This window comes from Staurois parvus, unplaced genomic scaffold (genome assembly GCF_062004578.1).
Source record: "Staurois parvus isolate SC_StPar_1 unplaced genomic scaffold, SC_StPar_1.0 ptg001795l, whole genome shotgun sequence".
NCBI lineage: Eukaryota > Metazoa > Chordata > Amphibia > Anura > Ranidae > Staurois > Staurois parvus.
Genome location: NW_028319591.1, coordinates 210,593 through 236,059, shown reverse-complemented (window position 1 = coordinate 236,059; position 25,467 = coordinate 210,593). Strand labels below are relative to the sequence as shown.

The window sequence follows — 25,467 nt, the reverse complement described above, 5'->3', positions numbered from 1 at the left end:
CAAAAATTTTGAAAAAAAAAAAAAGTTTGTGTTTCGGTTATAAAAGTTTGCAAATAAATAATTGTTCTTCCTAAAATTTAGGCCGAGATGTATTCTGCTACATGTCTTTGGTGAAAATAACCCAAATTAGGATGTATTTTTTTTAGTTTGTAGGAAAGTTATAGAGTTCACAAACTATGGTATAGATCTGAAAATTGATCAATCCTGAAGTACTGACAGCCAATCTAATTTCTTGAGGTCAAAGAATGTCAGAAGAGTACAGATATCCCCCAAATGTCAGGACAGTACCGATATCCCCCAAATGACCCCTTTTTGCACAGTAGACAGTCCGACGTACTTCATAAGAGGCATGGCGAGTATTTTGAAGTTGTATTTTTTTTGTCATAATTTTACGGAAAATGAAAAAAAATTAAAATTAGTTTCACTATTTTTTTTTTTACATATTGTCACCAGTGCAGTACAGCGTCATCATATAAGTGGCATGGCGGTGATCAGGGACACTGACTGGTGACAGTATGAAAAAAAAATTTTTTTTTTTTTGAAGATTTTTCATATTTCACTATGACCAAAGTAGTACAATGTTACCATAGTGACATTGTACTACTTTGGGGAAGTGATCAGTATTTTTTTTTTTTTTATTACAAAATTTGCTTATAGCAAAGAATTACTTTGCTATAAGCAAGCATTTACCTGAATGAAATCGATTCATTCAGGGGTTTTTTTTTTTTTGTGCTTAGCTGTGATTTGGCCACAGCTAATCACATGACATGTGCATGTGATTAGCTGTGACCATTCACAGCAAGACACTAGTATACAATGGATGGCATGAATGAAGCCATCCATTGTATACAACTGTCATGTGACCTGCTGTGATTGGTCACAGCAGGTCACATGGTACCGGCAACAGGGCCGATACTGAGATCTGTCATCGGCCGTGTCTGAGGTACACGGCCGGTGACAGATCGCGCCGCTGCGCCATATGGCGTCCACCCGGAACGCTGATGACATTTGCCGCACGCCATGCGGCCATAGGGCGGGCGGCAAATGGTTAATAGCAAAAAGTCACAAATAGTTGTTTTTTTAAAAATGATCAGTTTGTTTATAGCACAAAAAAACCCCTAAAAAAGCAAAAACAAAAAAAAAAAAAAAAACGCAGAGGTGATAAAATACCACCAAAAGAAAGCTCTATTTGTGGGAAATAAAGACAAATTTAATTTGGGTGCAGCGTTGCACGACTGTGCAATTGTCAGTTAAAGTAACGCAGCGCCATATCGCAAAAAATGGCCTGGTCAGGAAGTGGGGTATTTTTCTCACCTGCTTTAATGAGTGGTATAAAGAGCCCCTCAGATCCTCTTCTGAAATACTGAGGTTATTGAGGAGTTTGTCCACCACCTAGATATGAGGAAATGGTGTGAGAAGTTTCACAGCACATGCTTTGCAGTTTAAATAAAATCATCAGTGACATCACGGTGTACATACCTGCTGTGCATGCCTATCTGGCTTAAGTTCATGCAGATCCAGCTTGCCTTCCAGCTCCGCAAGCAGCCTCTGAAGCGTCTCGTTTTTAAGCGCATCTGCAACAGAGGTGCAGTCTGGTGTGTGCAGGTCACTTCCTGCCTCGATATGCTTTAATACAGTCGGGCTGACACTAAGAGATGAAAACACAAGAATTTTAGGGCTGTATACGAACAATTCCTTCATAATCCGCCGGTACTGAAACTCATCAATGAAACCAGACTCACCTCAGACATGACTGCACTGGAGGTAGATGATATTTTGGAAGCTCTTCAGGTGGAGGAACGGTGGGGAACCTCTTGACACAATCTTCTTTTTTGGGCCACAGATGATCTGTTTCTTTCTACAAAAACAAGACTCTCCATATTAGTCAACTTCTGCAGTTTTTCCATCTATGGGAAACACACTGAGATATAGAGCACGTTAAATAAAACACGAGCTCATGTGTGATAAGCTAAACAAGTCCCTACCAAATCCAGTTACTGTGTGACGCAAAAGCCTAATAGATTTATAAAAAAATACATGAAAAAAAAAAAAAAAAAAAAAAAAAAAAAAAAAAGTCATTTACCTCCTAAGAGAAACTCAAATCCTTCATTTAGGCCTCACACACTTTGCCCTACTGGCCACTGTAGCTCACAGTGGGAGGGTTTCAGCAGAGGAGACATGCTGCCAATGAAGAAAGCAGTGGACTAATGCAGGCCATAGATGGGTCAAAACAAACATCGGACAATTTTTTTGGGAAAAAAAAACAAACAAAAAAAAAACAAAACAACACAACACTCGTTCGTTTGGCCAACGTTACCACCAACAATGGGGAAAAAAAAAATAAAAAATTGGCCGACTAAATAATAAAGTTCACCCCATAACTTCTGTCCCTTGCAGCTCACGCGCCGATTTTTTCATCGTTAAAACGATCGGCCAATTTGGCCATCATTGCCAGGAAAATCAGCTGATCGTCCAAATCAGCCGCAAATTTTCCAACATGACCGATAAATGCAAAACCCCGAAAAACGGCCGACCAATTAACCCACTAACAGTGCAAAAGTCGTCCGATTATTTTTTTTCGGCCGAAAAATCGGCCAATTTTTGAACAGTCTATGGCCGGCATAAGTGTGGTCAGGTGCGGATTGGCAAACTACAGGTTTCTGAATCAGCAGTGACAATGTCGATTGCCAAGCCCCTTACAACCTCTTTTTATCTTACTTTATTGCAAACAGGCAGGGCCTGATGATTGAAAACTCTATTCTCATTTCAGGATCAGTGCATCTGTGTTGCAACCCCATCACAGAAAGCTGCATGAGGAAAATTTCACGGGCAGGCTAAGTTGGGGAAAGAACGAACATTTAAGTGAAGATGCCTTTACAATTAAAGTGATTGTATAGGATTACATTTTTTTTTAACCACTTCCCAACCGCCCTATAGCAGAAGTACTGCCACAGGGCTGCACAAAATCATATATATATATATATATATATATATATATATATATATATATATATATATATATATATATACTCTCAATAGCTCACCCTGGATGTGAAAGCTCGCAAAGCTAGGAGAAAATGACCTAAGAAAGATCTTAATTGGCCTACACATCCAAAACAGTTGTAGAGGATATAATGGGCATCAGATATCATCTAGGCACAATGGGATAGACAAAAAGATTAATTAAATTTAAACGGAAGATATGAAGAGATAATTCAATAGGTTGAGGGACGTGTAGGCCAATTAAGATCTTTTTTAGGTCATTTTCTCCTAGCTCTGTGAGCTTTCACATCCAGGGTGAGCCATTGAGTCCCACATATATGTATATAAAATACCTTGTATTGGATATATTAAAGTTGTTTGGTAATTGAACAATTTTCCTTTCATATACCTTTAGACTGCCTTGGCGGTAGAAATTTCCTCAAAAAATCTCCCCTGAAGAAGCCCATGAGGGCGAAACATGTAGGGAGTAACTACATTTACCTAACCAAGTTTGAATCTCAGTTGGTATTCTTAGGAAAAAAATACAGAAACGTAAAAACAATTTCAGTTTTGTGTTTTTTTTACAAAAATACAAAATAAAAATTATATAACTTTTAATGTGTGGTATTCATGTCCATGCACCCTGAAAGTCCCATCTTCTCTATTGAATACCATTAGAAAATGTTATTTACTGTTTTAATAGACGATTTTATTTTAGACACAAATTCAGCACCACTAATCTTTACTAAGCCACAAATCTGCAAATAGATTAATTTATAAAGCACTGAAATTTTCTGCAATGCTCTGCAGACCGTGCATTTTCCTTCCTTTCCCCAATCAAATCCCATTTGAAAACAAGGAGTCTAGAAGTCTGGGGTACAGTATACTATGCAGAAAAAAAGGATATATTCTTACTTACATCAAACATGGCAGCATCTTTGTCCCAGACTCTGATGATAGAACGTGGCACTGGAGGGCGCTGCAGGAACACAGTCTGATTTGCTTGCTGTTCTATATTCACAGATGTCATGTATGCTGATGACGTGTCTTCACCAAACTAAAAAGAAATGTAAGTGCCTACTAATAAACCCATACAGGCACAAACATTCAACACCAGGGCAGAGTACATAGATATGACAAAGGCAAACTTAAACCCTAAAGCTGAGCTCCAGCCAAAAGGAAAATAATATTAGCTAGATATTTACAAAAACTCCATCCATATAATTTTACATGACAGTTTTGAGTATTTTTTTTCTCCTTCAAAACAGGACTCTTACCCCAGCCTTTCAGGCTGTGCAACCAAGCGCATGTTGTGCATTCCCATTGGAACACAGAAAATGTAGTGCATATATACCCCATCAGATGTAATGTGGGGCTTGTATAAATCCACTGTACCCAGATCCCAAAAAAAAAAAAAAAAAAAAAAAATTTTTTATATATATATATATATATATATATATATATATATATATATATATATATATATATATATATATATATATATATATATATATATATATATAAATAATTATTATTTTTTTTTTTTTCTGTTTTCACCTGGTGATCTGACCAGTAACACACCTCCTGGAATGCCCCCACTCTGGATGAAGCAGCACAGCAGTGTACGTCTGGGTGGGCAGGGAGGGGAGTGATCGTGCATCTAAATCTTCTACTAAATCCAACATTAAAGCCAAACTCCAGCTAACACTTTACAAGCCGTAAAAGCAATTTTTTTTCCTTTTGGGATAAAGGGTTTACATGAAAAAAAAAAAATAAAAGCTGATCATTGTAAGCACCCCTGCCATAAATGGTTTGCCTCCTCCCTGTAAACTGATACATCTGAAAGAGAGCTTGCTCTTTTGAAAAACACTGTAGATCACTAGATGAAAATAAAAGTAAAAGATTAAAAACAGAAAACAAATGCAGCCACCACATTTAAAGTGTTACTAAACCCCAGACCCTGCATTCACTATATCTGGTTTCCCCACAGTACACACAACATGGAAATGCATTTATTTTAGTAGAGCTAAACCGCTAAATACCTATTCAAATCAGTAGTATATAGCAGTCATGTGACTAATATCAGTGTCCAGCTGAGCACTGGTTAATCTTGTAGGAGGAGTTTTCATTCTGCGCTGACTGTCCTATGAGGTTTAGGACCCTGATCCTCTGTCTGGACAGTGCGGATTGGTCCTGTGCCGATCACATGCACCCTCCCAAAGAAAAAATAAAAACAAACTCTCCAGCAATGCACACTAAACTGAGCATGTGCAGAGTGACTCCTGGAGCTCTGTACTATCAGAAGGATTGGGGACAGAAAAAGGATCAGAGAAGACAGGATCAGACAGCCTTTTTACACAAAGCGGAGGATTAACCCCTTAGGTTCCACAGTGAGTATAACAAGCATGCTTTACTGCATCTACAGACTGATTGTACTGTTGTGGGTTTAGTAACAATTATATTGCGGTTGACCAATCCGAAGAGTCTTCTTTTGGGTTTAATACTGCTTTAAGCTGTTAAAAAATAATCCAATCACAGTAATAAATGACTGTACTGCTCTGTGTCAATGGCAGGGGTTAACCAGAGTGGAACAACTCAAGGTGTGATTGAGGCATGTTAGATGCAGTTACATAACTGGAGGTGTGGCACTGCTGGGTCAAAGATAATGGAGTACTGTAGGTTACTGATAAGTGATGTAGCTGGCCTGCACCTTTGTTTAGCGAAGGTTGTTCCAAGCAGATCGCCCAATTCCCCCGCTGTCAAAACCTATACCTTACCCTTAAAAGTTAGCCCTAGTCCTTTAGAAAGACTACCGGAGGAGCAAATCCTGCTTTGTTTAGCCACTCATTTACTGATCTGTTTTGACTCCCCAGATCTGCGTACTCCATACTGCACAGTGTTCCATAAAACACTGAACCAGTGCAGAATGCTCCTGCGCTTGGGGATGGACTCGATGCTACAACCACATAAGGAATGTCCTGGAACATGCACACCTTGCTGCCCTCAAATGGACAGGGGAAATCCAAATATACTGAATGAGGAAAGAAAAAACAGAGGGCGCACAGGCCTAGTGCATTACCATAAAAAATGTTTAATAAAAAATAAAGTATGTGTTGTACTCACAAACGACAATATAGTCAAGGCACATCATAAAGAACAGCTGGATCAACACAGTGGCTCTGAGGAAGAGGCAAGTCCTCGAAACGCGTCAGCCTTTTGGATGTCTATACTCCCTATTGCGAACTGATGCGTTTCGAGGACTTGCCTCTTCCTCAGAGCCACTGTGTTGACCCAGCTGTTCTTTATGATGTGCCTTGACTATATTGTCGTTTGAGTACAACACATACTTTATTTTTTATTAAACATTTTTTATGGTAATGCACTAGGCCTGTGCGCCCTCTGTTTTTTCTTTCCTCATTCCATTAAACACTGCCTGCTTTCTGCTATAGTGCTGGATTTTATTGGTGTACAAGATTCGGATTGTGCTCTTAGCTTTGAGAATACATGGATGGCCCATAGAATTGAGCAGCTGCTATTTTCTCTTTATGTACCATTAGGAAGGATCTGGGTAAGCCCCAGGTAAGCTTGCCCTCAATGTATTCATTGCTATACATTGCTATACAAGTCCCAGTGATGAAACTACAATAGATGAACCTTAACTCATGGGCGCAACGAAGGTGATGGCGTAATGATGGCGCTACCACAGACTATCCTTGCAGTCTTTGTGAAAAGCATCAAGGGGCGCTTCATTGCCATGACGCTGTCCATGATATCTTGATTTAAAGTAAGTGTCCATGCCTAAATGTTCTGTGTGACCTTTTATCTTAGGGGGGGGGGGGGGGGGGGTTTATTAGGACCAAGCTTTACTGAGGTACCTTGACACACCCTGCAGCATCTTAACCCTTTGAGGACCATAAGATTTTCGAACGCCAAAAGAATCAACTTTTTTGTTTTTAAAGTTTGTACACTTCAGTTGCTGTAACTAAGCCATTTCATGAAATAATTGGCAAAAAGCTAGATCCATTTGTTGTTTGTTGATAAGAACTAATATTTTGACTCAAACCAAAAAAAAAAAAAAAAAAAAGTTTTAAGTTCTTAATCAGATGATAAACGCAATTAAAAAAATGGGACAAATACATCCCTTGGTTCTCAAAGGGTTAATAGGCATTTACCGGAGACCTATGATTTTATTGGTAATGACAGAATGATGAAATTGTTTGCTGGATAGCAGGCTCGAAATACTGAGACATTTGTACTTGATTCTCAAGTTACCGTCCGTTCCAATGGTTTACGTCCCATGTTGCTTTTAAGTTGATTGTTGGGATGTAAGATTTTATTTTTGCAGCCCCTGTGAGTTTTTATACATCCCCCCAGATCAGATCTTGCAAGAAACTTGTAAAAAGATGCAGATAGGAAATAGGAAATACACTATGCAGCCTTATGCAAGTAAAACAAATGGCGCCAAGATCAATTAAGCACTTCTGGACCAGCGACATACCCGCTGGACTTTTGATGGGTATTCCGAAGTGATGCCTGCAGCTGCGGGCATTACCCCAGTATAATTTCTGGAGCCAGCAACTGGCTCTCTTGTACAAGCAATCAGAGCAGCTAACTAGCCGCTCGACTGCTTGTACAAGCCCCACCCCTTCTGCCACCTTCCACAGCTCTCTCGGGATCTCCCGTCCCACCGGGAGTCCCAAACAACCAGCCGGCACGTCCGCCGGCTGGTCAAACACCCGAGCAAAGCCAGGATCGTCTCTCCTAGACATGACTTGCAGTTTACTTGGAAACTTTGGGCACCATTTTTAGAAATCTGAAAGTATTCAAAAACACTGATCATGGTGTTTTGAATGCTTTCAGGTGCAGAGGAGGAATTTGGGGTCTTAGACCCCAGATCCCGCAATAAAAAATACCTGTCACGTGCCTACTGCAGTCACAGGGGATGCTTACATTGTGATAAAAAAATTAAAGAGACAGTGTAAATTATATTATATATATATATATATATATATATATATATATATATATATATATATATATATATATATCTCCAAACAATTTAAACGCATCCCTATCCCCCATCCCACCCCCCAGTGATTGTATGCAAAGGCGAACTCACACACACAAACAGCGATCGTCCTACACATGTGAGGTATCGCTGTGAACATCAGATCATGGCCAGTAATTCTAGAACCAGACCTCCTCTGTAAAACTAAAGTGGTAACCTGTGAAGGCTTTTAAATCGTCACCTATGAATAGTAAAAGTTACGTAGTTTTTTGCCGCTGGGTGTTTTTGAGACATTTTCTAGCAAAAAATACTGATTTTAAAATGTAAACAGGAAGAGCCAGAAATGGCTTGGGGCTGAAGTGGTTAAATCCCATTCTTACCAAAACATGTTCCACATTTTCAAAGATGTCTCCCCTGTGATAGCGCACAGGCAAATCCCAGGGGCAATGCAGACTGTGCTTCTGGCTGCTTATCTGACAAATCTGATGGTTCCCTGTGGTAACAAAAGGCAAAAATGGCAAATACAATAAAGAAAACTGAAAGAAAGTCTCCCTAAAAATATTCAATTTAAGAACGGTTTATTAACTTGGTGTAAAGCCCCCCACAAGCTTTCTTTGTTTGATAGGTTTCCAGGCTATAGTGATAGCGGTCACTCTCCTACCTAATGACACTGAACACTCTTCTCCATGTCAGTGATAACAGTAAAATTATTTGTATCAATTTTCAAAAAAACACACTATATTGCCAAAAGTATTGGGTCGCCTGCCTTTCCATGCACATGACCTTTAATGGCCCCCCAGTCTTAGTCCATAGGGTTCAATATTGAGTTGGCCCCACCCTTTGCAGCTATAACAGCTTCAACTCTTCTGGGAAGGCCGTCCACAAGGTTTAGGAGGGTGTCTATGGGAAGGTTGGACCATTCTTCCAGAAGCACATTTGTCAGGTCAGGCACTGATGTCGGGGGAGGAGGCCTGGCTCGCAGTCTCCGCTCCAATTCATCCCAAAGGTGTTCTATGGGGTTGAGGTCAGGACTCTGTGCAGGACAGTCAAGTTCCTCCACCCCAAACTGGCTCCTCCATGTCTTTATGGACCTTGCTTTGTGCACTGGTGCGCAGTCATGTTGGAACAGGAAGGGGCCATCCCCAAACTCTTCCCACAAAGTTGGGAGCATGAAATTGTCCAAAATGTCTTGGTATGCTGACACCTTAAGAGTTCCCTTCACTGGTACTAGGGGGCCAAGCCAAACCCCTGAAAAACAACCCCACACCATAATCCCCCCTCCACCAAACTTTACACTTGGCACAATGCAGTCAGGCAAGTACCGTTCTCCTGGCAACCAAACTCAGACACGTCCATCGCGATTGGTCACTCCAGAGAACACGTCTGCAGGACTCTAGAGTCCAGTGGTAGCGTGCTTTACACCACGGCATCCGACGCTTTGCATTGCACTTGGTGATGTAAGGCTTGGATGCAGCTGCTCGGCCATGGAAACCCATTCCATGAAGCTCTCTACACACTGTTGTTGTGCTAATTTGAAGGCCACACCAAGTTTGGAGGTCTTTAGCTATTGAATCTGCAGACAGTTGGCGACCTCTACGCACTGTGCGCTTCAGCATGCGCTGACCCCGCTCTGTCATGTGACGTGGCCTACGACTTGGTGGCTGAGTTGCTGTTGTTCCCAGTTGCTTCCACTTTGTTATAATCCCACTAACAGTTGAGCGTGGAATATTTAGTAGCCAGGAAATGTCACGAATGGACTTATGGCACAGGTGGCCACCTATCACGGGACCACGCTTGGAGTCACTGAGCTCCTGAGAGCGACCCATTCTTTCACCAATGTTTGTAGAAGCAGTCTGCATGCCTAGGGGCTTGATTGTATACACCTGTGTCCATGGAGGGGATTGGAGCACCTGAATCACATGATTTGGAAGAGTGTCCTAATACTTTTGGCAATATAGTGTATTTTTAATTTGCCCGAATATATTGTCTGATCATTCATAATTCAGGATGGGGACCACTTTTTCTTTAAGGAAAACATTCTACCTAAATCCTCCAATTTTGTATTCCGTCTGTCTGATGAGATGGCTGCCAACTGGATAGGAAGTGAGGGGGAAACCTAACAGAGCATCAGATAGCAGTAAAACCCTGGCAGGGTTTAACCCTGGACTCAAATGCTAAAAAAACCAAACAAAAAAAAAAAACCCGAAGAAAAAAAAAAAAACCCATGCACACTTTAAACATGAAACAAATTTCTGACACCACATCACTTTAAACTAGGTCTATCTGCACTTGATAAGACTTAAAAAGCCTTATACATCCATTATTGTTAGACTGGAGGTGAAAACACGTAGCCTTCTTCATATGGCTTCAAAAAGGTGGACCTCAGGCATGTTTTCTTTATGTCTACTGAGCAACCCCTCATAAGATTTTTGTATCCACTATAGAATCTTTATTTTGGAGTCCATTAAGGAACCACAGGAAGTCAAATCAAAGCCAAGTCAAATCTTCCACCTGCAGGAGAACTGGACAGGAAAAACTGTAGGTCAGCACAAGGTATAACCATCCCCCTTCTATCATCAGCAAGGCAATACCATGAGTATAATCAACACATAGGGGTGGGACCTATTTCGTGTTCTGCAGAATGCAACAGCAGATGCATTTGAACATTCCAAATCACAGCAAAGCAGTTGGGAGAAATCACCTTCTGTTGAACTAAAGCTGAACACGAAGAGGAAAGAAAAATGTCTTCAGGTGAAACACAGACTAACCTTTGGAGGAAAGGAATGTCTATGCCTCAAGAGCACCATGTCCCTATGCAGGACTAAAAATGGTTTCTTGCAAGAGAAAGTTGCCAGTTGAGACACTTATCCAGTGAAGGGGATAACAACAAAAACTACCTTAAAAGTGATTATAAAGTCTTAAACACCCCCCCCCCCCCCAAAAAAAAAAAGTCATACCTTACCTGCTGTGTGCACGGATGTTGCACAGAGCAGCCCAGATCATCCTCTTCTTGGGTCCCCCGCAGGTGCTCCAGGCCCCTCCCTCCTGTCGGGTGCTCCCACAGCAATCAGCTTGCTATGGGGGCACCAGAGCGTGCGCACTCCCCAGCCGCTGCTTCGTATGTCCATCTCTCTGCTCATTGGCTCACTGGCTGTGACTGACAGCAGCAGGAGCCAATGAGGAGTGGAGGAGCCGGGATAGCTGAGACTCCAGTGCACATCACGATCAAGAGGGGGCTTATGCGAGTATAGGGAGGGGGCATGCCGCAGAGAGGTTTTTTACCTTCATGCATAGAATGCATGAACATACATCATGCGTTCAAAGGAGCTGTCCATGCAAGTAAAACAGGCCATTGTAAGGCTTCAAAAATGAAAAATCCATCAGAGATGGCAGCAACATTAGGAGTGGCCAAATCAACAATTTGGTATATTTGGAGGAAAGAAGAACGCACCGGTGAGCTCAGTAACACAAAAAAGCATGGACATCCATGGAAGACAACAGTGGTGGATGATCGCAGGATCCTCTCTATGGTAAAGAAAAACCCATTCACAACATCCAAATAAGTGGACACTCTCCAGGAGTTGGGCATATCATTGTCAAAGTCTACAATAGAGAAAAGACTTCACGAGAGCAAATACAGAGGGTTCACCACAAGGTGCAAACCATTCATAAGCCTGAAGAATAGAAAAGCCAGATTAGACTTTGCCTTAAAAAAAAAAAAAAAAAAAAAACAGCCCAGATTCAGCCAAATGCAGCAAAGTTGATTGGACGGCACTTCACAGTACAGATGAACAATGATCCAAAAACACACTGCAGAAGCAACCCAGGAGCTTTTGAAGGAAAAGTGGAAAATTCTGCAATGGCCGAGTCAATCACCTGATCTCAACCCAATTGAGCATTCATTTCACTTGCTGAAGGCAAAACTAAAAAGGTGGAAAGACCCACAAAGAATAGCTGAAGACAGCTGTAGTTGGGGCCTGGCAAAGCATCAGAAAATCTTTGGTTATGTCTATGGGTTCCAGACTTCAGGCAAAGCATCAGAAAGGAGGAAACCCAGTCTTTGGTCATGTCCATGGGTTCCAGACTTCAGGCAGTCATTGCCAGTAAAGGATTCTCAACAAAATATTAAAAATGAACATTTTATATTAATTTGTCCAATTACATTTGAGCCCCTGAAAATGGAGGGATTGTGTATAAAAATAGTTGCAGTTCCTAAAATTTGTACTTGATGTTTATGTTCAACCCCTTGAATTAAAGCCTTGCACCAATTTATTCTGGTGGCATACAGAGCCAAAATATGAAAACTTGTGCCCGTGTCCAAATATATTTGGACCGGTTAAGTCACAGGAGTGCAGAACGAAGTGCACCCCAGTGATCCCCAGGAGAAGTAGGACCAAAAAAGCTTTGACCCAGATTCTCTAAGTTTTAAGAATTCCTGTGTCCCCCAAGTGAATGAAAAAAAAAAAAGTTTTGGCTGAACATGCATTTTAACAAGAAAAATATGTGTTTGTCACCAGGTCTACTTCAAACTATTTTCACTTGATAAGAGTTCCATTTCATATAGAGGATTCCTACCACTAACTTCATTCTTCAAGACCATGCTCGTTAGTCTGGAAGTGAAACAAGCGGCCTTGTTCAGATGAACTTTAAAAGGTATACCTAGGGGACAGAAGGGTATATAGCATAGTGTGAAAGTGTTAACCATTCACCATTATTCAGAGAATGAATCATTGTACAGTATGTTATTCTGCTCAAATGCAGGCCATAGACTGTTCGTTTATCGGCTGATTTTTCGCCTGAAAAAAACAATTGTTCGTTCTGTAAACCGATGGTGCCACCAATGATAGCGAAAATTGGCCGTTTTTCACGCATTTTCCAGCATGACCGATAAACGAAATGAGGAGGAACCGCAAAAATCAACCGATGCCATTGCCCTACTAACAGTGCGAAAATCGGCCGATAAATGAACAGTCTATGGCCTGCATAAGCCTTGGTCAAAACAGACATACATTCTACAATTACCTAGCTGAGCCTCTTTGGCCATCTGGGTCTCATGGATGATGTTCCTTAGGATCTGCTCCTCCTGGATCAGTTTATGCTTCTCCAGAACCTCCTGCTGTCTCAGGTAATGGTCATGCTGCTTCTGATATTCCTTCAGTTCATTCAGAGTTCTCTGCAGAGACCTATCAAACAGAGCAAGGGGTGACCAGTGCAGTGTTGAAAAAGAACAGCTTTGGCTTAAGCCCCACATGCACGATGAGAATATCGGACAATTGTTCGTAATTTTTTTTTTTCATGCTAGTCTCATATTGAGGAAAAGGTTACTAAAGTTACGAAAATTCTCATAGGACAGACTAAAAATTCAGAAGCGATGTCACGTATCGTAATGTATTCGTATTATATTTTCAGATGAAAACTATTAAAATGAAAAATTGTACGATCTGGTATCGTACCAGAAACATTTTCGCGCTTGTCTCTTCGAATGAAAGCTGTGTTCCAATGACCAGATTATCGTATGATCATTTCAAAAGTGGTATTTTTTGTACGAATTTTTGATAGTGTGTACTAGGCTTTAGTCTTCTGTTCAGACGTGGCAATGCTGGATACGCTTTAAAAACCACAAATACCAACAATGTATTCATTAGAAAAATACCTTAGGGAAAATGGGGACTGTATGCTTTATCATCACCCCACCTTCCCCCATATCTGACAATGGACCCACTCTCTACTTGTATATTCAGTACCACCCTACTACTGTCTTCCTTCTTCCACTTTCCTCTCCTCTTACCTTGCCCTTTTTGGTCTTGTCATCCTTTAATGCTATGGACACCTACTGTCTGTAGCCATCCCTCATCTGTATTGCTCTTGACATATTGAAGGAGATTTACTGAAACTGGAGCACTCAGAACCTGGTGCAGCGGTGCATGGCAGCCAATCGGCTTCTAGCTTCAGCTTGTTCAATTAGGCTTTGGCAATAAAAGCTGAAAGCTGATTGGTTTCTATGCAGAGCTGCCCCCAATATTGCATTCTCCAGTTTTAGTAAAATAACCCCCATTGCGACAGAAATTGGGGTGAATGTTATGGGATCTAAGGGACACTTTTTGACTAAAACTTAATGAAAATCAATTTTTGATATTTAAGATCAGTGGTCTCCAAACTGTGGCCCTTTGTTTGCTTTATTTGGGCCCTTGGGGTACTATTCCATCCACTGACACCGACCACGGGGCACAATGCCTCCCACCGACACCGACCACGGGGCACAATGCCTCCCACCGACACCGACCACGGGGCACAATGCCTCCCACCGACACCGACCACGGGGCACAATGCCTCCCACCGACACCGACCACGGGGCACAATGCCTCCCACCGACACCGACCACGGGGCACAATGCCTCCCACCGACACCGACCACGGGGCACAATGCCTCCCACCGACACCGACCACGGGGCACAATGCCTCCCACCGACACCGACCACGGGGCACAATGCCTCCCACCGACACCGACCACGGGGCACAATGCCTCCCACCGACACCGACCACGGGGCACAATGCCTCCCACCGACACCGACCACGGGGCACAATGCCTCCCACCGACACCGACCACGGGGCACAATGCCTCCCACCGACACCGACCACGGGGCACAATGCCTCCCACCGACACCGACCACGGGGCACAATGCCTCCCACCGACACCGACCACGGGGCACAATGCCTCCCACCGACACCAACCACGGGGCACAATGCCTCCCACCGACACCAACCACGGGGCACAATGCCTCCCACCGACACCAACCACGGGGCACAATGCCTCCCACCGACACCAACCACGGGGCACAATGCCTCCCACCGACACCAACCACGGGGCACAATGCCTCCCACCGACACCAACCACGGGGCACAATGCCTCCCACCGACACCAACCACGGGGCACAATGCCTCCCACCGACACCAACCACGGGGCACAATGCCTCCCACCGACACCAACCACGGGGCACAATGCCTCCCACCGACACCAACCACGGGGCACAATGCCTCCCACCGACACCAACCACGGGGCACAATGCCTTCCACCGACACCAACCACGGGGCACAATGCCTTCCACCGACACCAACCACGGGCACAATGCCTTCCACTGACACCAACCACGGGGCACAATGCCTTCCACTGACACCAACCACGGGGCACAATGCCTTCCATTGACACAAACGATGGGGCACGCCTTCCATTGACACAAACGATGGGGCACGCCTTCCATTGACACAAACGATGGGGCACAATTCCCTCCAATGACAAACGATGGGACACAATTCCTTCCACTGGCACCAAAGATAGTTCACGGTTTACTCCCACTGGACACAAGGACATGCTCTACTGCCACTGGCCCTAGTCTGATCCCACTAAAGTTTGAAGGATAGTAAACTGGTCCTTTGTTTAGAAAGTGTGGAGACCCCTGGTTTAGTTCCACCTCACCAGAAAGCAGCACTCACCTATGTTGGGCCTCCAGCTTCTGCTCCAGTTTTTGTTGGCACAAAACAGCCTTCCTCCTTTTATCGGCCTCATAGAAGAAAGGTCGTGATTCTAGTACGCGGTCATAGCACAGGACTGAGTGATTATATTCCCCCAACATCTATAACACCACAAGCAGAAAGAAAACATTTGTTCATCTGGGTACATAGCTGGTTTGCTTAGAAGTACAAACACTGGGGTGAATAATAAAAAAAAAAACAAAAAAAAAAACAAAACACAATTTTTAGTAGTAATGTGTGTTTTTACATTTCTAATGGTGACACAATAACCACATTTATTTGACACGGATTCATCCCCGACACTTACTGCATATATGTTCCCAAGAGTGTAGTGGCTGACCAGGGAGTCAGTGGACACATCAAGCCCAGGAGATACATCAAGTGCAGCATGAACAAGGATAGCAGCATCAGCCGAGTAATGTGCACGGTGCAAAACATTCGCCATGTTCAGTAGTGCAATGTCCTTATTATGTCTGCAGACAGAAGAGAGAAAAGGGCACTTTACAGAATGCAAAAAGGTATTAGAGCGCACAAGATGGACATGGACCACGTCCATCCGATGTCCATAATGCCACCATGGACCACATCCATCCGATGTCCATAATGCCACCATGGACCACATCCATCCGATGTCCATAATGCCACCATGGACCACATCCATCTAATGTCCATAATGCAACCATGAACCACATCCATCTAATGTCCATAATGCAACCATGGACCACGTCCATCTAATGTCCATAATGCAACCATGGACCACGTCCATCTAATGTCCATAATGCAACCATGGACCACGTCCATCTAATGTCCATAATGCAACCATGGACCACGTCCATCTAATGTCCATAATGCAACCATGGACCACGTCCATCTAATGTCCATAATGCAACCATGGACCACGTCCATCTAATGTCCATAATGCAACCATGGACCACGTCCATCTAATGTCCATAATGCCACCATGGACCACATCCATCTGATGTCCATAATGCCACCATGGACCACATCCATCTGATGTCCATAATGCCACCATGGACCACATCCATCTGATGTCCATAATGCCACCATGGACCACATCCATCTGATGTCCATAATGCCACCATGGACCACATCCATCTAATGTCCATAATGCAACCATGGACCACATCCATCTAATGTCCATAATGCAACCATGGACCACATCCATCTAATGTCCATAATGCAACCATGGACCACATCCATCTAATGTCCATAATGCAATTCAGAAATCTGGAGGTATTCTGTATACAGTCGGTGTACGAAACACTCCCAGAAATGTAATTTCCTGCTTGTGTGGTTGGCTTACTGATTGGTGGGCATGGGTACAGATTTTGAGGCCTCACCTCTTTCAAACGGAGGCCTCGAAACACGTATTCTATGCAAACATCATCAACGTGTGTTTGTGTGTATTTGTAGGAGTAGTTAATCAGAGTAAGTCAACTAAAGAAATGGTTTTGATAAAACTGCCAAATCTTAATCTATATCAGGCATCACTAAATGGCGGCCCGTGGTCAGAATATGGACCGGGTGACAGTCCCATCCGGACCATGGCCACACCACTCAGCAGCCTGAGTGGACTCCTCTCCTCCCGTCGCTGCAGCTGTTTGAAATCGGAAGGAATTGCAGGGTAGATCTCCACCCCACAAGCACCCGCCTGCCACCACCGTAGTTGCTGCCACCACAGCAGGGAAGAGAGCGGGAGGAATGGAAGGAAGGACTACCCCCCCCCCAATGCACCAACCCACCGTCGAACCCAGAGCAGGGAGGAGAGCGGGAGGCACCGCAGGTCCACAGGGGGAGTAGGGGAGGGGAGCCAACCTTTCATATTAACAAGCAGGTCACTCCCCTTTTAACAAGAAGTTTTGGCCAGCTCACGTGCTCAGTGGAGATCCTCTGTGCCTCCTGCCCTCCTCTCTTTCCTGCCCCTAGCCCAGCAGCAGCAAGCCGGCACACCCAGAAGAGGAGTTTCCTCCTCCCGCCACGAACCCAACAGCAGTGGCAACAACGGCGGTGCCTGCGGGCACATGCAGAACAGGAGTCCACTGCACCACTCCTCCATCCCCCACAAAGGTGAGTTAAGGTAGGGGGAAAAAGGTTGTGATGTCGGGGAGGGGGGGGGGGGGGGGGAATGGGACTGTGATATGGGAGAGCTGTGATGTAGGCGAGCTGTGATATGGGGGGCTGTGATGTGAGGAGAGCTGTGATATGAAGGATCTGATATCAGCAGTGGGGAAACAGATGTTGGGTTGTGATTGCAAGGGGGACTGTGATGTGATGGGGGGGGGGGTCTGAGGACATTAATTAGGGGCTGTGATATGAAAGACTTGAGTAATAGAAGAAAAATGAGATTTGGACCTCTGCAGGAAGAAAATGTTACCAACCGGACCTCCTTGAATTTCAATTCAGTACCCCTGATTTTTACCATGCCAGCAAAACATTTTGCAAGACTCAAAGATAGATTCATATTATTACGGGAATGAAAAGTATCAATGAACACCCCACCTGGAAGAAAAGTGCAAAGCTCGCATGGCACATTCCACCACGTGATAAGGCTCATTCTTTATCCTCCAATAGAATGAGGCCATGTTATACAGCACCCAGGAAGTTGTATTCTGCAAAAAACAAAAAAACAAAAAAAAAAAACTCAGCTCAGTTAAAAACACTAGCAATGCGAAAAATAAGGATTTTGGAAATTTTCTTGCAGTACATCACAGGACACAGGGCTCTTCAAATTCATGAGCACTTGGGTTACGGATACCACATTCAGATGAATGGATTCTGGCCAATGGCGGCGGCAGTCCCCTCTCAGGAATAACCCCTCAGCTCAGATATGCCTCAGTTTTGTAAAAAATAAAGAGCAAGAGTAACACAGACAATTCCCTAATCATACACTCACAAGTTTCTTATTCATGACTACCTGGAATACCCAAAAGCACTGGGACATGAGGATTGGGCAACACAGCAACAAAGTGAAACCTAAAAACTGAAGAGGGGAGAACTCCACTTAGAAGGCATCTGTAAGACCTTTCAACCAAAACTGGCATCTGCAGAGGCGTGAACATCAACCTGGTAGAACTTAGGAATCATGTTGAGAAGATCAGGTAGCAGGCTAACAAACAGAAGGTTGTTGCTGAATAGTCCAGGAAACAATGACAAACTAGAAGTTGCAATCACCTACCGAGAAGTGTAGAAACCGCTGGTGAGGTAGATGGGGATGTGTAGTATTCACTTGATAGCTACTGACACCAGGAAGTCCCCTCCTTAACATCTGGCAGAGGTATGATGACCCCTGACCCCCTTCCCGAGACAGCAGTCTTTTCAGAGCTGCAAAGAAATCACTCTTTAAATGGCTCCAAAGATACCCTTAAAAAAGGTATAAATGCAGAAAAGGTGGCAGAAAAACTCCTGATTAAAATGACTGGACACCACACACTGCAGACCCAGTGGTCTGCGACTTCCTGAGTCCAGACGACCCTGAAAGCCATTAGATGTCACCCCTTCCATGCATGTGGGGGAGTCCCTTCACCGTGAAGAGGACATGCTTTCAGAACTGGAGGACTAAGGTGTCAAGTTCTTCTTATGGAACTGGGACAGACTTCTGCTTAGGGCCCGAGGTTCGCTGCTTACAAAAGGAGCTCCTCTTAGATTCCAAAAGGTAGCACTGGTTTCTGACCTGTCACAGTCTTCTTCTTAAGGGGTAAAAATCAAGCTCTTTCCCACAGTAATCTTATGGAGGCATCCAAGGAGGTCCAAACAAACATAGGCCCTCGAAGGGAAGGCTTTTGAATGGTTTCTTGCATATTAGACTGACCAGCACTTCAGTCAAAGGATCCTTCTCATGTGGACAGACATGGCGACCAACCGGAAAGCTGCCTTATGGAGCCTTCCAAGACATCCAGAGAAACTGAAGGCTTTTGGAAAATTCCCTGGGTCCAATTCTCTGGAAAAGAGCATACAATTTGTCCAAAACTTTGAGGGATTGAAAAACTCAATCATTGCAGGCTCCAGAGCTGTTCCTACCAGAGAAATGGATTCCTTAACCACTTCAGCTCCTGACACATACCCGTACGTCTCTGGAGTTTGAGCAGTTATACCGGAATGATCCCGGTACTGTTTATTAGAGCAAACGATAGACTCAAGCAGCGAGGGTCTGAATCGACCAGCCGGAGCTTCCGCCAGTTGATAAGAGCCGAACAAAGACCAGATCAGCTTTGTTGGGCTCCAAGATATAGTAACCCAGAAGCGTTGACCTTACATCACTTCCAGTTTACTCAGAAACAGACGGCGCCATTTAAAAAAAAAAAAAAGAAAAGCATTTAAATCACACCGATCTTAGTGTGATTAAATGCTTTTAAGAGCAGAAGAGGGATTTGGGGACTTATTGACCATAAATCTCTTCATAAAAGAGCACCTGCCATATGCCTATTACGGTTACAAGGTATGTTTGCATTCCTTGTGACAATAAAAGTGATCAAAATTTTTTTAAAGTGACAGTGTAAAAAAAAAAAAAAAAAAAAAAAAAAAAATTTAATTAAAAAATTAATGTGCCCCCATCCCTCCATGCTTGTGCACAAAGCGAATGCATGTGTTGGTCCCGCATGCACTCAAGCAGCTATCGTCCCACACGTGAGGCACAATTGTGAATGTCAGATCATGGGCAGTAATTCTAGCATCAGACCCCCTCTTGTAAACCTAATGTGGTAACCTGGAAAGTCTTTTAAAATGTCTCCTATGGTTAGTAAAATGTATGCTTCCTGCCATTGCATGGGCGTGTGCAATTTTAAAGCGTGACGTTTGGTATCTATTTACTCCGCATAATCTTTTATATTTCACCAAAAAATTGCATTATGTGTGTTTTTTTGCATTAAAATTCAAAAGTGTATTCCCCCCGAAAATTTTTTTTTTTTTTAAAAACCGCTGCCCAAATACCGTGTGACAAATTTCAAAACCCACCAATTTCTTTAGGGTAGATTCCACCTTCATGGGGTACTGAGGGAATCACTTTGGAGTTAAAAAACACCATCTGCTTTTTTGGCCAATCTCCACTTCCCTGAAGAAGACAGAATAACCCGAATAGTCATGAACAGCCCTGTATTCTGTGATAAACAAATAAATTGGATTTCTATGCTCACCTTAAAAAAAAAAAAAAAAAATCCTTTTCATGGACTCCTTTGAGGGGGGGGTTCCAGAAGTCTTTCGGGTTATACTATCATCTACAAGAGGATTGGGCACATTGTTTACCAGTATCCAAACCTCCTGTAGGCGGAAAAGCCTGAAGGGCAAAAAACTTCCTGTCCCCCTCAATAGATGAGAAAGAAATCCATTTTACACTGCTAGATAATACGCATTGTTGACAGCATGCTCTTGTACATACTGGACAATAGAAATTACAGGTTAATTGAAAATATTCTAACTTGACGAACTTTGTTAAAGAGGACCTCCCCTCAAACATTACCTCCAACATGGGAACATGGAGGGGAGCAGTACAAGATCCTAAATCAATGTTTTATTAATGTCTATTGTATACTGTTACACATGTAACCTACTGTATTCTTGTTGCAAATGCAAGGAAAATTGAAAGTAAAATCCATTTTACAAAAGTATATTGATTGCCATGAAACCTTTAAAAATATATCTTTGCTAGGTACTGCTATGGAGAATGAGAATTCAGTACCTCCAGATTGAAATACGAGGGGCATTCAAGTCAAAAAACGGGACTTTTGAGTTTATATAACTAAACAAAAAATTTCAAGCAGTGGAAACTGAATTTATTTTTACATACTCCCCTGCTACATTTATACCTTTATCCCAGTGTGTAATACCTGGAAAGCCTCGGCATAGAAAGATTTGTCAGTACATCTGAACCATCCTAGGACAGCCAGATTCACTTAGTCAGTGCTGAAAAGCCGATTCTTCTTTTGTGCAATTTGACGATAGGTTATGCGTTGATTATCCAGGATCAGGTGTTCCACGCGCTGAATGTTCACAGGAATTGGCTGCTGTGGGCTGGGAACCACCACGCCCGGGATCATCACTAATGGACATACGGCCATCTTTGATACATTTACACCATTCCAAAGTCTTCCTGAGGCTGAGCGTCTCATCACAGTACTGTCTTCTGCAGATATCTGCAGGTTTTATGCCTTCATTCACAAAAAACTTCATCCCCACACGCTGTTCCATGTACACACCAACACGGTTGTCTGCCATCTAGATGAATGGTCTCTGGACTGGCCCGAGACATGTGCGCTGCCTATCAGTAATAGGGCACAATTGCCACTTATTACTACGCGTAGTACAGCCATGCTAGCATCCCTTTTTATACCTGTAAAATGAAAAGTCCTGGTTTGACTTGAACGCCCCTTGAACTTCTCTAGGAAGCTTCCATTTAATTCCTGAAGCATGCTTGACCCAAGTCTAAAATCAACAGCTGCCTGACAACTCAGTGTCTGTGCTCTGGGTAGTAAAGAATGTAAAGATTTATGACTTTGTGTCAGTCTACTCTACTCACATCACAGCTTCAAAGACGCACCACTCCCCCTCCTCATATTCCTCCGTGTACATTCAATTTGTTGTAATAATACTTAAATGCATTTCATGCAACAGCACTTAGAGTTACTTGCAGCACCTAGAGCTCCAAAGGCGGCCTACTTGTGCAGACACACAGGACCTACATCAGCCGTTCTCAAAAGGGTCTCTCCTGGGGTCACTGGTGTTCCTTGAGCAGAGAGCAATACTGAACGGATATCCTATCTACACTAACAAGGCATGGGGGGCACTTCGACACCGAATAATATTGGTAAGCAATGCTATACATTTTTTTGTTTTCTTTTGTTTGTGTTTGTCTTATTATTTTAAAGTGGTATTAAACCAAAAATGCAATATTTTGCAGCTTACTACTCAATAGATGTGGTGGCTGCATTAGTTTTCTTCTCTAGGCTTTTTTCACCTGGTGATCTGGCCAGTAACACCTGTATTAGAGCGACTCCACTCTGGATGAAAAAGAGAAACAGACAAGCATTGCTAGTCTAAGGGGAGGGGAGTGTTAGATGTATTAACAACTGTAATTACACTAAACGAGTTGAAACCAAATTCCAGCTCACACTTATTAAAAGCAGTTTCTCACCCTAGGAATAAAATGAAAAGTCAGCAGCTATAAATACTGTACTTGCTGACTTAATAAAAAGAAACTTACTGTACCTGTCCAAAGATTCAGCACCATCCTCCCTTGAGCTGGTTCTTCACTAGTCTTTGGGTTCACGGTGCCACCATGTTAACTGGGCAGTTGGTTGTGATGCCTTGTGGCTTCACAGCTGGCTGGCCAGTGCTCATGCATGAGCCACGCTTTGTAAATGGTCCCACAGCCTTCTGGGACCTGTGACGTCTCAGAAGGTTGCGGGTAGGGAGAGGGGGAGGAGAATGTCAGGTAATGGCCACGGTGGATGTGGGAGCAAGTATCTGTCAAAACCAGGTATCCACTCCCAACCCCCCAGAATGTTGCAGGTAGGGAGTGGGGGGGGGGGGGGGGGGGAGAATGTCCAGTGAACCGCCGCGGCGGACGTGGGAGCAAGTATCTGTCAAAACCAGGTATCCGCTCTCACCCCCCCCCCCCCCCAAAGGGGGGAGGAAGTGGAAAAGTGAAACAACCCCTTTTTGGGGTGAAGTTCTGCTGTAAGCAGTTACATCAATAGTTTTGTTCCTTTTGGAATAAAGGTTTTACAGAAATAAAAGCTGATCACTGTACGTTCCCCTGTCAGTGGTCAATTGTTTGACTCAACCCTATAACTGCTACATCTGAAGAACAGCTTGTTCCATTGAAAAAAAAAAAAAAAAGACTTACTGGCCAGATCACCAGGTGAAAAAGGAAAGACCTAAAAAGAAAAACTAATGCAACCATCACATCTAAGGATTGATAAACTGCAGTATAATAAAATGTTTGCTTTTGGGTTTAATATCACTTTAATTTCAAGATTATTACTAAAAAAACTTGTACAGAGCAGAAGAGTAACATTTGTTTTATTTTTAAAACATTCCACCATTTTTTGATCACATTATGTACAGCAAACTATAAAGTTTAATGAAAGGATCCCAGAGACCTGAAAAATGCGTCATGGGCTCCCCCGGGATAAAAGGGTTGTGAAAGTTTGGCCTAAGTTGCAGCTCTGCAGCTTGTTCAGTAACTGTGTAATGTCAGACCTACTATCCCTCCTTTCTATGGATAACGTAGTAAGCAAAGCGTGATCTTTTACCTTCTCAAGTGCTTCATATATTCTATGACCCATATCGTCCACATTTTTTCCCAACTTCTGGGACAGGGAACTAAATATAGGATCCTCTTTAGGTAGTAAAGGTGCTGAAAGATTCTTCCTTTCTTGAATGCCCTAAAAAAAAAAAAAAAAAAAAAAAAAAAAAAAAAAAGAGTCACAGATTGAGACATCCAAACGGTAAAGAAAAAAACCAAAAAAAACACTTATTGGGAAACTGCAAAATCCCCTAAATATTTAGAGAGCTTTATCAATTTTTCATTTAGAGCAATAAAAAGCAAGTTTTTTATTTGAAAGTCATGTAAAAATACAAAAAGGTGGCCCATTTAGTGAACTACTTGTGGAGTTATTCACTTTTAGGCGATTACAAAGGACAAGGGGGCACTCTGGGTCTGGAGGAAGAGAGGTTTAAACTCCACATATGGAAAGGCTTCTTCAAATAGCTGTAGAAACGTCGAAAAAAAAGACTCCCAGAATTAGTTCTGACCAGCTCAGTAGATTTTCCTAAAAGAAAACTTGACGCATTCCTAAACACACGAAATAAACCTGGATACTAAAATCCATCCGTTCCTAACCCCGGAAACCACTAAGCAACTCATTCACTCCCTTATTATATCACGACTTGACTACTGTAACTCCCTCCTCACCGGCCTACCTCAACACAGGCTATCCCCGCTTCAGTCTATCCTGAATTCTGCGGCCAGACTCATCCACCTTATTAACCGCTCCGTATCCGCCACCCCCTCTGCCAATCCCTCCACTGGCTTCCCATTGCCCAACGCATAAAATTCAAATGACTAACATTGACATACAAAGCTGTCCATAACACTGCCCCAAACTACCTCACCGACCTGATATCCATCGACCACCCAAAACGCACACTCCGCTGCTCACAAGACCTCCTACTCTCTAGTTCCCTGGTCGTCTCCTCCCATGCCCGCCTCCAGGACTTCCCCCCCATCCTCTGGAACGCACTGCCCCAATCCATCAGACTGTCACCTACCCTCCTCACCTTTAGGCGCACCCTGAAAACCCATCTCTTCAGGGAAGCCTACCCCGCCCTTACTTAATTGCCGATCTCCTCCACTCCTCCTACCACTCCATCCCCCACAGCTATTTCCTCCTGTACCACTTATCCCCTCCCTCCTAGATTGTAAGCTCCAAGGAGCAGGGCCCTCAAATCCATTGTGTATTGTATTGTTACTGTACTGTCTCCCATTATAATGTACAGCGCTGAGCAAACTGTTGGCGCTATATAAATACTGTATAATAATACTAACTTTTATAAGTAATAACAGCAGGGGAAGTTGATCCTACTACCTTCTGGGGGATCAGGAAGGAATTTGTTTCCCCCGCTGAAGGAAACTGGATCATGCTTTATTAGGGTTTTTTTCTTTTTGACTCTCTCTGGATCAACTGTGGGTATATGATTGTGTATTTGGAGATTTTCCATTTGTTTTTTTTAATTGGTTGGAACCCATTTTGCTTGAAGTGATTGTAGCCGTATTAGTTCACTTGTGACAGAAACGAGTACTGTCCGTGATGCATTTTTTAATTTGCACTAACATACAATTTTCAGGACAAGCTTTTGGGGTATGCTCCCTTCTTCCAGGTCTAAGCAGTACTACTTCACAAAACTTTGTGAAGTAGTACTGCTTGGACATGG

The 25,467-nt window shown here is 43.1% G+C and overlaps 1 protein-coding gene across 1 annotated transcript in view; it reads right to left on the bottom strand.

Moving 5' to 3' along the window:
* Positions 1-25,467, bottom strand: part of TTC17 (tetratricopeptide repeat domain 17) — a 122,725-nt gene that overhangs the window by 81,063 nt on the left and 16,195 nt on the right. Inside the window, exons 5-14 of the mRNA XM_089663876.1 lie at positions 23,787-23,918; positions 18,040-18,149; positions 15,827-15,992; positions 15,481-15,620; positions 13,013-13,173; positions 8,371-8,483; positions 3,902-4,039; positions 1,743-1,858; positions 1,480-1,648; positions 1,315-1,392 (exon numbers count right to left, since the gene is read on the bottom strand). Coding sequence (XP_089520002.1) covers positions 1,315-1,392; positions 1,480-1,648; positions 1,743-1,858; positions 3,902-4,039; positions 8,371-8,483; positions 13,013-13,173; positions 15,481-15,620; positions 15,827-15,992; positions 18,040-18,149; positions 23,787-23,918 — 1,323 coding nt within the window. The remainder of the gene's footprint in view (positions 1-1,314; positions 1,393-1,479; positions 1,649-1,742; positions 1,859-3,901; positions 4,040-8,370; positions 8,484-13,012; positions 13,174-15,480; positions 15,621-15,826; positions 15,993-18,039; positions 18,150-23,786; positions 23,919-25,467) is intronic.